The sequence below is a fragment of the Oncorhynchus mykiss genome, chromosome 1 (assembly GCF_057628025.1).
Source record: "Oncorhynchus mykiss isolate SJ-2025 chromosome 1, ASM5762802v1, whole genome shotgun sequence".
Classification (NCBI taxonomy): domain Eukaryota; kingdom Metazoa; phylum Chordata; class Actinopteri; order Salmoniformes; family Salmonidae; genus Oncorhynchus; species Oncorhynchus mykiss.
Window position 1 is genome coordinate 78,749,586 of NC_143022.1, and position 12,776 is coordinate 78,762,361.

Here is a 12,776-nt window from a genome sequence, read left to right on the forward strand (position 1 = left end):
AGTTGTCCGTGATGAGATTCAAACTCGCAAACTTTGGGTTGCTAGACATTCATGTTATACACTGACCAACCACCCTATTTTCATGTTTTGCCTTAAGTAACAATCTTTCTTATGTAACCATACCAAACATATCATACTAATATGAGCGTCCTGGATTTACATTTATTATGTTACGTCTAGTTTATGAGACCAGGCTGGAATATCCACCATGGCTCTGACTGGCTGCTGATGGTGTGCATCTCTCTCCCTCCCCTTGCAATATGTTTAGCAGGCCACTGAGTTGACCCTATCATAAGTACAAATGACACATTTCACATTGGTTAATTTTCCAAAGAACTGTGATGACATATGAAAATACAGAGTATGTATGTCTTAGACAGGCAACATAAATAGAACCAAAGCATTTGACACCATCTTATCATTATGTGCCCATGTTTGAGGAGAAGCAGCACATAAACCCATCTGCAGCAATACTACAGTGGCAGGCTACACCTGAAACCACTTGTATACATAGTCATTTTGAAACTGTAGTTCCCTTTTTGTATTAAAGTGTTCATAACACTTTGTTGTTAATAACCCGTGGTGTTAGTATTATTGTTAGCAGGCGAATGAGTACTTGTTACAACAGACCTATGAGGCTTAACGTACAATATAACGTTGTTCAAATTTGGCAAATATAAGTTGAATATGGAAAAACAGTGATCCTACATTGTTTTTAGGCTACCAGGCAACCTAGATGTTTTGAAGTTTTTAATGTATGAATTCTGGTCTACTGGAAGCTTATGCCACAAGCTAGTAAAATGTTTCAGTATGGCTGTTCACCTTTAGAGGCCTAGTTAGTTGCAGAGTCATATGTTTATAAGAGAGTTTGGCCAACTGTAGCTGGATGTCAGAAAGTTTGACAGAAAACAGAACAAATAGTTTTTACTTAATAATCCTTGAGCTGCAGTGTGAATATATATATGTATATATATATTTTAATCTAGCCTAACCATTGTACAATTATGAAATACATTTTTCCATCCTTGATTTTCAAAGACTGGATTGAATGCCATAAAAACTAAATCAGGAAATGTACAATAAATCCAAACCACGTTTCATTGATATAGAAAATTTATTGAATGAGTGGTTTACTTGGTAGGCCTATGATTACAATAAAAACAATGACATTATCCCCAAATGTAAGCAACGAGTTTGCACTTCCCTATCCCCAAATGTATAAACCCAATGTATTCTAGTAGCTTAACAGATGAAGGTAGTTGGACGTCTTGGACCTCAATATTTCATATTCACATTCAATTGAAAACGTTTTTTTTTAATGCATCCAGAATTCGTTTGGGAAACATAGTCCACTTGATTACATCTGTATTGCAGTGGCGAAATTCACCAATTTAACGTGTTAAACGAGGGAGAACGCAAAATCAAGGTACAAAATAATGATTATACACATGGTGTATTTTATACATTTAGATACGTTTGTTGCTTCCTGTTAAACATACAGTTGCTGCATAATAAGAAATATATATTTTCAACAAATAAAGTGATATAATAGACATGAGTTATGCCAGACATTTATACGAATGTAGGCTACTGTAGTGTGTTAACGTGTTATTTTTGTGGACTCTCATCACAGGCATTAAGTCAATATTCAATCTTGTTATACAGATTGTACAATGGTAACCCTGGTAGGCTGCTGCCAGGGTAGTATAGTGGCGTTGGAAAAGCGATAGATCTTGGAACTGGTACCCGGAGCAGGGAGCTATCTCTAAAAACAAGCGGCATTCCGACCAGTGTCTGTGCGGAGGCGTGTGCCATGTTCGCGGCCTCCAGTTCCGCCGACAGTTGTCGCTTCCATTTGTTCCTGCGGTTCTGAAACCACGTCTTCACCTGAGTTTCTGTTAGCTGTAGACTAGATGCTAAACAGGCTCGCTCGGAGCTGCTCAAATACCTCTTCATATCAAACGTGGATTCGAGCTGGTACACCTGACTCCGCGAGAAGACTGTACGAGTCTTCTTCTTGGACGAGTTGCTCTGCTTGTCCGCACCGTCTGTCTGTCTCTCCTCGGAAATAGGTGACATTGGATTGCATGGTCTCTCTTGTTCCTCTTTGTAATCCTGCAGCAGAGGCTGTGTCAGGTGCGGTCGCCGTGCAATCCCGTCACGGACGGAAATAAGTCCCGTTGTTGAACCTGCATTAAGGAAAAAGACCAGTATATATGTGTGTCGGAAAGAAAAGAAAATGTGTCAAAATATTTCAACAAACTGATTTCCCAACGTCCTCCTCGGTATCATCTGTAGTCTATCAAAATTGACAAATGATGTAGGCCTATCCTCAAGATAAAGCATCGCATAAAGATACTGGATGCCTTAGTCTATGTTGCCTTTAGATCAGCTTGTCAATTTTGTGTCTCAAAATGTTGAATATGTCTCAAAGGTTTCACACTTATTTTTCAAATGCTTTGTGTTGGTCTACCCAGGCTGAGAACATCCCTGTTAAAACAATAACATTATTCGATACTCGGTACAAGAGTTCATTAAGTGTGAACTTTGACTCATTCATCGACAGTGGAAAGGTTGTAAGTGTCCTTTTAAATAAACAATTTAATTTTGACTATGCCTGGTGCACAATATTAATTAAATCAGGTTACATTTAACGGTCAATTGACGAAATGCAGTCATTGTGAAAAAAAGGTTTAATCAATTAGAAGACTCGATTAAATTTGGAATGACGGGGGAAACATCCTGTTAATTATTTGACCTTTCCCCTGTTCGCGGATGTAGCAGTAAAACGACACATTAAACAAAGTGAAGTGATAGCCTACCCACTATCTGCAGTAACAAACATAGGCTACTATAGAGTTATCTAAGTTTACAAGTTTAAACTGCAATAAGTACTAGGCTACTTCTGCCGAAGGTTATCATAAATACGTTTATCATTAGTCCTAGCCTACTTTACACTATTGTTGACCTATTATTAGGCTACAATAATAGCCTAATAATACATTAAAAAAAAATAATAATAATAATAATAATTGGTCTAGGCCTAATACTAATAATGTCCCGTTAGATACCATACATTGATTTATACATTATCTAGCCTATTTCACCTTTTTACTTTGGAAGCCTATATTTTCGAATGCAAAATGTCAGCGAGGGAAATAAATACAAGCAAAATCTAAAAGCAACAAATAATTAGGCCTACATTTTACGCACAACACAAATTACATTCAGTGATCTACTCACCTAAACATGAAAAATTTAGTGGTTGATGTCGGTTGCATGGCTCGCTGTGACCACGATCCGAACAGAAACAGTCTGCAGAGTCCTCCCCACCGCTGCACTCCTCTTCTGAAGACACCGACAGCGAGCGCTTCCTCGCCAGCTGCAGTCCCTTGGAACTCTCCTTCGCCCCCGACCGTGTCTTCTCCGACGACGTGCCCAATATCGACTGAATAGTGAAACTGGAAATTGGGGCCGACGAGCACTTGCTTCCGCTGTCTTCTGTGGTACTCATTCTCGATTCATAACAGTAAGATTAGGCTATATCTTAGTTTTTGTGTTATTTTTCTCGTATTGTTGGTCTGTGAATACTCACAACTCTTGCGTAAAATAGTTTGGAAATAGTATTTTTTTAGATAACCGTTTTTAGAAGTTGAGGGGCTTGGGTTGTTTTTTCCTGGAGCTCAGGGAACATGAATGTATTCCTGGTCTACATCCACGCGCTCTGGACTAAAGACAGTATTGTGGCGTTGCCTCATTTGCATGTAGGTAAGCTCTGCGTGGGCCAATCACACGCTCAAACTAAGCCCGGAAATTTCAAACTCGTGTCAAGGTTCTGAGATAGGATGAAAGGAGCTAAGGACAAATAACTACAGGCTGTCGTTTATTCGAGCATATAGCCTACGTCCCTCTTTGAATCCGATAGTAAAGGTAGACAAACAGGCATAATGGCACAAGCAAATCACAGATGTTAGGCTATTAATTTATCTCAAAAGGCTACATATACAACAAAATACGTTTTGGCATAAGCATAATATGAATCGCCTTTTGTTTAGAAACGGGTACAACATGTCTCTTATTAGGCTATATCAATTCAATTGGACGTTTTGATTGAACATTGGATATATTTTAGGCAATGGATTTTGTGTAGGTAAAGGTTTCTAATTCACGAGTCTTATATTGTGTATTGCTGTTCTTTGTTTGTTTTGTTTTTGTGTGATATGTTGACAACTTGACATAGGCTTACCTAATACTTGGGTCTGACTACATTTTAAGTGGACAATAGACTGGAGAAATGGGAACCAGGTGCAACCATGTTTGTCGCCATTAGTCTTTTTTCTTTATATATTGCAGTATTGCATATTGTGTTGACGTAATTTTACAAATTAATATTTTCACAGATATTGCAAGACAACATAACAAATTATTACACTATAGTAGACCCTTGTTATTTCACTGCAATACTTTTTGAAGTGAATGGAGATAATATATTCTACATGTTTTACATCGGCATGCAAATTGATTTGGTCATGACTCTCCCTAAGTCTATCTAATATAATACTCAACAATTTAAACCTTTTCACTTTATATGGTGTAAAATACTTGATTTGCGATATTCCCTCAAAAAACAAACCTTTATCCCTAACACACTTAGCTCAAATGGTATAATAGCATACCATTGACACGCCCTCAGGGGGGAATACAAACCATGTTATCTGTACAGTCAACTGTAGACACAAGTAGGGGCCTACTACACAATGACCTCATGGAAGAAATGGCATGTTTTCTATTAGCCTTGTGGATGGTAAATTGGTCAGATAATCCAACTTACATTCCTGGGTGTTGTTCCTGGAACTAATATGGAACCCTAACTATTTTATCCTGAAAATAATAAAGTCATTCCACGGCCATTATCTGCGATTAAGAATTAATTTGATCATTAGGCCTACTGCAGCTAATCTGCCTCGCGTGGAGTGGAGGCCTGCTAATTGATTGACTAATTGATTGGAGGGTAGAGGCGCGCCCCCGCTCCCCATCTCCCTCTCTCTCTGACGGTGTCTGGTGGGGCAGCTGCGGGGTTTGAGTTCGCGGTTCTAGCACATTATCCCTTGTTACTTCTTTCCAAGGGACCCTAGACACATAACAAATGGTCAGCTTTAATCATAATGTCAGCGCCCTAACCCTCGTGCTGCTGCGCCTAGGTTATGGGATGACGATCCCGGACGTTCTCCCTATATTCTGGTCAATATTGTTTTGTATTGTGGTTTTGGTTAATCCTCTGATAGAAGGAAGGAGTAACGATGACGATGGTGATGGTAGTGAAACCCATCTTGTGATTGTCAACACGAATTTAGCCCAACAGCAGTTAAACGATCTTAAGAATGCATGTGCCCACCAAGATATAGGCTACGTTTAATGGGGTAATATATGAATGAGGGCAGTCACAGATTGCACTGGATTTAGGGTGACTACACATAAATGCGTGGAATCTCCCATGACAGTTAAATGAGACGATTTATACGTGCTATTTTCAAACAAAGACCTTTGTCAAAAGCAGCCATGTCTGTTTAATCTTTATTTATACCCGTATATTATTATCAAGAAATGATTACATAATTAATCCGACACATGAATACCAATTAAACTCCAGATGTTGAAACAAATCTGAAGATATATTTTCATGATGACCGATAGGTCTATATCAAAAGAAATTAGGCCTAAATGGCGTTATCATTAACTTTAAGCCTATACAATATATGCCAAAAGGTAACGTGTCTGAAGATCCTGAATTTACCCCTCTGGTTTGCAGAAAACATGTTCAGAAACAGCATGGCGCGGTCTTAATTTGTGCTCTGTCACAATGATAGGTGTTGTATGGCAGCCCCCCTGCAATAACAGAACAAGATTTTTACTATGAGAAAAAGGTCTCAGAAAGACAGATGAAGTTATGAGCAGCTTTGATCTAAGAATCAAGCTTCGATAAATATTAAACAAAGACCCCTACACGTGTGTATTATGATATATGACGTGTCCAACTCTAAAATAAGGAAATTACCAGAGAAAATGATATCAATAAATTTTGTAAGTATAAACGTTGATTATGTTTCGATTTTCATTCAAGGATCTGAGCCCTGCTCCTTTTTTCAAATCGCAGAGAGAGCGAGAGAGAGGGTGTGTGTGGGAGGGGGTGGTCGAAGCGGTCGTAAGAGCAAAGCAGAGCGCGAGCCCTGGAGGTGTACAATTTATGTAATCTGAGGCTGGAAATGAATTGGGTAATTTATTGGAAAACAGAAAGTCAAGAAGATTGGATCAGTATAGCCTATCCAAGGGCTCCTATCCATCAAGTTCCAATTAACAACCTAACCATTGAGTTTTAATGGCTTTCCAATTTACTGCCCTGATAGACTCATCAATTCCTCGGGGAGAAATTAAGAAAATCGACCGCCCCTTGGCGTTTCGGTGTCATTCTTCACAGCAACTATATGTCAAATTAAAAACACAATTAAAATTTAAACTGTTCCAATCAGACGGTGCCCCACAACCTATGTTTCACTTAATAGAACTTTGATGAAAATCTGATGCTTGCATTCAATCACGAAAGCAAATGGGATACTATTGTAAAGAAGATTTCCGTTTCCTAAAAAATATGTAAGTGTCAAGAATGTGTTGCATTGACGTGGTTCTGGGGTTTCTATAGGCCATAACAACATTGGATTCCCTAAAAACACGCCACTTCTATACAGCTACGACTTTTTCGTAGCAGGATAGCAGAACGTACGTAGCAGTTTAGGATAATTAACATAGCAGGTTAGGGGAAAGGGTGAGGGTTACAGAACAGGGTTAGGGTTGTGGAAAATACTCCCCTAAACTGCTACGAAAAGTCACTTGAATCGGGGTGGCGTGTTTGTGGGGAGTCCCATTACAATCCCATATATGTCTAAACTGATTTTAGTAAGATGATCAAATGTGCCCAATTTGGCAGAGCATTCATCCAAACTTGGCAGCAAGCACTACACAAGACATCTCCTCATACATATCGGAGTTAGATAGATGGATTTGAAGCATCCGCTTCTCACCTATAGGCGTAGCCTATGTAAGAACATATTAATTCATTTGCATAGGACATGTGTATATATTTGAAATGATAAAAAGTATATTCATGTAATCTATGTATTGTTTATACATTACCACAAGCCTGCATACAATTGAAAATATCGAATATATGTTAAACTCAATTAACGTTTGCCTAGGCCTATATGAAGTAAAGTAATTGCACCAAAATATCTCCACAGATATTCGCATGAATCACATGCGTGAACAGATGCCCAGGGTTTCAGGAAAGGGCTGAAAATACTTAAACTGTTGTCACTTGATCAAAATATAGGCCTAACTGGCACTATACCATTTGATGGGCCCTGTTTAAAATCAGCACTCAACTTTCTATTTTAATGTAATATATTGAGCCGCCTGCGGTTATGTCCATTGCCCCGTTCCTGCAAATGTACTTTATCCGATTTTTGCTCTCGCCCCTTCTCCTTTGCATAAAGATGTTCTACAAATGGACATTATCGAGTGGCAACTTTTTTCAATTTATGCGCGCAAATCAAGGTCATGAGCGCAACCAAAACTGCCCGTGAACAATGCCCTTATTTGTAACAATATTTTACAGACGTTTACAGATCAATATCAGCGCGGGGAAGAACACCATATCAATCTATTAATTCTCTGTAATGGGTCCGTGATGAGTTTGCATGATATAATACGTCAATACATTAGTGATTATCAGACGGTATTTGAATGCGCACTTTGTATAGTGGTGCGGTCAGCATAGAGTAGCTACTGATTTGTTTTCGATAACTGCATTAGAAACAAAAGCAGAACACGAGCTTTGAGGCAAAGAGTTGACTGGTTTCTACTCAAATGGAGGGAATCCTGAATAAAATGATAAAGTTCTCTTCAACAGTAAATACATACAGTCAACTCGTTGCATGTTGATATTGATATTATTCCACCTAACATTTGATAATACATTTGTGAACTATTTCGCAACTTTATAAGCTAATGTTGTGTGTCATTTCAGCCAATTTATCTCGTCCAAAATAAATATAGTAATGAGCGAGTGAAACACGATTTAACAAAGTACATTTCCTTATGGATTCAAAGGAAAACGTCAGTCCACAAAATATCGTGGACACAAAATGTGAAGGTTTGAGGAGGGAGTCAAGCGTTATCGTGCATAGCCTAATGGCTATCAAAACTTTTGAACTTCCTAAAACCTTTATGTGGGCCTATGGGGATCGAAATACTTAAGAACACTTTTTCACAATATACCAAAGGTTTTCCACTCAACAAAAATGTAGCATATTTATTCGAGCATTTGCAATAGCTCCACGTCAGAAACATTCCACAGGTGAATTGTAGGCATGAGCACTATTGGCATTGGTGTGTGAATATTTATAATTTTTTATTTCACCAGGTAGGCCAGTTGAGAACAAGTTGTCGTTTACAACTGCGACCTGGCATAGCCATGTATGAGACCAAACTAAACCCTTAGAAAATTAAACCGAATTGAGCAAACCCTAATTCTCTATCTATTGCTGATCCATGTGAAACTACATAGGCATATTTGGTGGGATAATTAGCCTACACCCGTCTAGTGCACCATTACCGAAGACGGTCATAAAGGCTGCATCCACAAGTAATATGATTATTGTTACAAAATTAAACGTATAGGTTTTTTAAATGAAATGTTAAACATTAACCTATAAGGAGCTACGCATGCACACATGCACGTACACACGCACATTTTTAGAATAGGCAATTAGGCAGTTTAGTTTAGAATTAGGCAATTCATTTTCTCTTTTGAATAGACTACATTGCCCCATAATTTCGTCAAGATGGTGGCAATTACGCATCTAATTGACCGAGCCATTTAAACAAAATATTAAACAACTTTTACAGTGCGTAACAGCAGGTTGATTACGCACCTGCTTATGTTCTTTATTCGCATAATAATTGATGGGACTCCCAAAATAAGCGCGTGGTTTTCGGGTAGGCCTACCTGTATTTAGTTCTGCCGTCAATACGGATGACAAATACAATCTGCACTATTAAGTAATAATCATAGCAAATAAAGAAGGGTTAGTGTGTGGGTTTAGCTAGTTTGTGAATCTGCACCAATGTATATGCACAATGCATCATGCATAATGTTGATTCATTCAAACTTAATCTATTGTCCTTATGCTACAGGCCTACTCACCACCTCCACCGTGTTTGTTCCAAGGATAATTGTTTCAATATACTGTATACAATATGCCTAGCATCTCAACTGAAATAATCTAATTCAGTCAACAACGGCTATGGCAGTGTGTCTCCGAAGAGTGTAGGACACGTGGTCTGCTCGAGACCGGTAGCGCTTGTAATTAGATAGGCCCAGTCGAGCCTCTGTAAAGGGAATTGACGACAAATATCCTCTTCTTTGTATATGCCAGGCGTATACTGATTTCATCTCACACACGACATGTTCATTTTGAAATTCACAACAATTATATTGGGTCTATAATAAAGGTTTGTTTATTTGTTAAGGTATGCTATTTATTTACATTATTTAACAATCAACCCTGTTCATGAAGACGTTTTGAAAGTCGACAATAGACTTTTGTTTGGTAGACAAACTGTCAAAAATATAACATTTCAGAATTGATGCCCTAAGCATAGACTGTATACTACACCCAACTACACCCAATTAGATTATTGAATACGCACTGATTCGACATATTTAAGAATGGAATAATCTCCATTTATTTCACAACAGAATTCAGCAATACAATATCAAAACGTTTTTTTTTCTGTACAAATGAATAGTGTCAACAGGTAGCTCATTTCATTGACTCGATTAAATATATCCATATACATTTGTACATCATGTTATTGTTTCAAAAACACAAAAAGTAATGACATTCAATTCTTAATTGTGCTATAAGGACATTGTCGAGGAAGCAGAAATTAGAATCAGTACATCAAAACAATAAGCCTATAAGCTACAATTATATTGTACATTAAACAGCGTATCTTGATTGTCCCCTTTTAAAGCGCTTTGAGTAAAGAGTGTTGAGCCCGTTCGATATTCGATATTCCTAAATGGCTGAGAAAAGAGAAAACACAATGAAAACACCAGTTGGGGTCAAATGCTACGACCCCATGCGCTAGAATGCTATCATAAGACATTACATTAATTTGAAGGGGGGAGTGGGGGGCAGAGTTCCTGAAATGTATTTTGGGGCAGTGTTAACTCCGTAATATTAATTTTTAATAAGAACAATATGCTATTGGCGTGAAATTATGCCAGACAAAATGTAAACTTCACCCTAATATAAAAATGCACAATATATCCTCTTTAACAGAAATTATAGGTCTATTTTTTTATTTGTATTTTCTTCTTTAGAAAAATATTGTTTTAGTTTGTCTTGTGTAATGTTCTGTAGGCCTACGAGTTAGGAATATAGATAACAACGTCTTGTTTTTCAAACAGGTCTGAGTAGTGGCACAGAGGTGACGATTGGGTGAGAGTAATAGAGATGGTGGGGGAAGGTAAGGAGCGACTGGCTCACAGGAACGTTGCCGGTTGCATTGCCAGTCTCTGAGGCAGAGTTCTCGTGGTAGAGGATGGGCACTCGCACTATCCTCTGTGCAGCGGCGTGGCTCAGATTGGCAGCCTCTAGTTCAGCGGCAAGCTGCCTCTTCCATTTATTTCTTCTGTTCTGGAACCAAATCTTTACCTGTGTCTCTGTCAGGTGCAATGACGCAGCCAATCCGGCCCTCTCGGTACTGCTCAAGTAGCGTTTCATGTCAAAGGTGGACTCAAGCTGAAACACCTGACTCCGGGAGAACACGGTGCGTGTTTTCTTTTTTCGACATGCTTTCTTTTCGTCACTGTCCTCGTTTTTCTTCCTGTCGTCTACCCCACTGTCTTTCTTTGTGTCCTCAGAATCACTCTCGTCTAGAACTATTTCATCGCCACTTTTGTTGTCCTCGTCTTCTTTACCGTCTGGATCGGATTTGAGCACCAGGTCTGGCGAGTCGCGGTCCGTGCCTGAGGTTGGAGAAGAGTCTCTTGCTCTTGCCTTCTCGGCAACTAAAATAACGACAGGAAATAAATATTGGTTATAAACGTGACTGCATGTTCAATGCCTCGTTGTTACTAGATATGCTTGAGCAAATAACAGTTGGCTATTATACCTTTGAGTTGAACATAACCTCGACGAGAAACTTACAATGATGACAAACAATGGCCTAGCTGAATGAAATGCTTATCATTAGTGACATAAAATACAAGACCCCCTAAAATGAGGATATGGATGTAGTTCAAGAATGATTATCCCTGTGTTTGAATTTACTTTGACAGATGAAAGCTCAGCCCATAAAATCCATAGCAATTTCCGCTATACATATTACGCACACATTATACGTTCTGATTAATCATGTAAAAGGTAAAGAAAGAGAAGACAATCAGAAGTGCATGCATGGGCTTACCTTCGGTTCTGTGTAGATGACTGGCTGCGCTGAGCGTGTAGGGATACCACCATGCTGAGGCTCGCTCCAGATAGTGCGCCGGTAAGGCAAACCTCTGTGTGGGTAACTCAAAGCGAGGGAAGTTAAAGTCCCCGACCTGGGATAGGGAAAAGCCCCCTTCAAACGCCGCCTTTGCCGAGGCGAAGATGGGCTTCGGTTTGGATGGTTTACTATCACAGTTAAGTAAGTTCTTAATGAAGAAGGGAGAGTCTTTCACCGGAGTGCACGTCTCTTGCGCCGTCTCGGGCATTGCTGCTTGGAGGTTGTGGTCCGAATGCCGTAGACCACAAATGTAAGTGTTAAAAGACTGGAATTAACAAAGTCTCACTTAGAAAGAGGGATATTATAAACTGGTAGGACTAACTGTCCTTCTCTGCGATGTTTGAAATGCGGAATATCTTCTTGATTACGTAGTTGATCGAGAACGTAAAAAATAAATACAGATCAGAAAAGCAAATAGTCTTCAGAGAGGACAAAATAATATCAGTATTGCATCCAAGTCTTGTGCGTTCCTTTGTCAAAATGCAACTGTGTCCACCGCGTCAGTCTGGCGCCGGATGCTAATGATGAAATAAAAATGTCATCCAAGTTAAATGCGGAAAGTATACGGCGATTGGGCACGTACAATGGCAAATGGGATTAAGGAAGAGATGGGAAGTAGAACGAGGGGGAGAGAGACGGGCAGAGAGAGAGAGAGCGAGGTAGAGAGAGAGTGGGGGTGTAGGCTACACGATAACAACGAAGTCCACCCTCACTTTGCGCTTTGGTTGTAGGCTGTTACGCCCTTGTGTTATTGGTCTTATAGAGTCAAATTAGGTAGCAAATGAGGACAGAGTTGTTAGCACAAAATGTTTGGCATAAACATCGATGAAAGTGCAATAGGCAAATTACTTTCATCGAGCACAGCCTATAGCCAATACCAGCAGAGTAGGCCTATATCATATTTTGATGCACATGTTTGGGGAGATGAAAACATTATGGTGAATTAGAGGATTTTTTTGTTTGTGGTCTGATTTATAGTTATTGATAATATAACCTAGATTCCGGAAGAGCAATAATCATTTTCGGCATGCACTGTAAGCCTATGGATGTAAGTTTTTTTTTATAATGGTCATCATTTCACAACTCAAACACCAACATTATAGACGCTCATGTCCTCAGATGAAGATAGGCCTACAACAAAGTAGGATATTGTGTATTAGGGC

The 12,776-nt window shown here is 39.0% G+C and overlaps 2 protein-coding genes across 2 annotated transcripts; both read right to left on the bottom strand.

Moving 5' to 3' along the window:
- Positions 1 to 1,095: 1,095 nt before the first annotated feature.
- Positions 1,096 to 3,745, bottom strand: LOC110529482 (homeobox protein HMX2). Its single transcript, XM_021611670.3, has 2 exons — positions 3,244 to 3,745; positions 1,096 to 2,189 (listed from the first exon to the last, which is right to left on the bottom strand). Exons 1-2 carry the CDS (start codon positions 3,512 to 3,514, stop codon positions 1,642 to 1,644), a joined length of 819 nt encoding a protein of 272 aa, XP_021467345.1. The 5' UTR covers positions 3,515 to 3,745; the 3' UTR covers positions 1,096 to 1,641.
- A 6,032-nt stretch (positions 3,746 to 9,777) lies between these two features.
- LOC110529484 (homeobox protein HMX3) lies at positions 9,778 to 12,416 on the bottom strand. Its single transcript, XM_021611685.3, has 2 exons — positions 11,533 to 12,416; positions 9,778 to 11,134 (listed from the first exon to the last, which is right to left on the bottom strand). Exons 1-2 carry the CDS (start codon positions 11,819 to 11,821, stop codon positions 10,524 to 10,526), a joined length of 900 nt encoding a protein of 299 aa, XP_021467360.1. The 5' UTR covers positions 11,822 to 12,416; the 3' UTR covers positions 9,778 to 10,523.
- Between the last annotated feature and the right edge of the window lie 360 nt (positions 12,417 to 12,776).

Coding starts and splice junctions, on each gene's coding strand:
- LOC110529482 (XM_021611670.3), bottom strand. CDS start 3,514: ATGAGTACCACAGAAGACAGCGGAAGCAAGTGCTCGTCGGCCCCAATT. Junction 2,190..3,243: donor ACTAAATTTTTCATGTTTAG/GTGAGTAGATCA, acceptor TCCTTAATGCAG/GTTCAACAACGGGACTTATT.
- LOC110529484 (XM_021611685.3), bottom strand. CDS start 11,821: ATGCCCGAGACGGCGCAAGAGACGTGCACTCCGGTGAAAGACTCTCCC. Junction 11,135..11,532: donor TCATCTACACAGAACCGAAG/GTAAGCCCATGC, acceptor TCGTTATTTTAG/TTGCCGAGAAGGCAAGAGCA.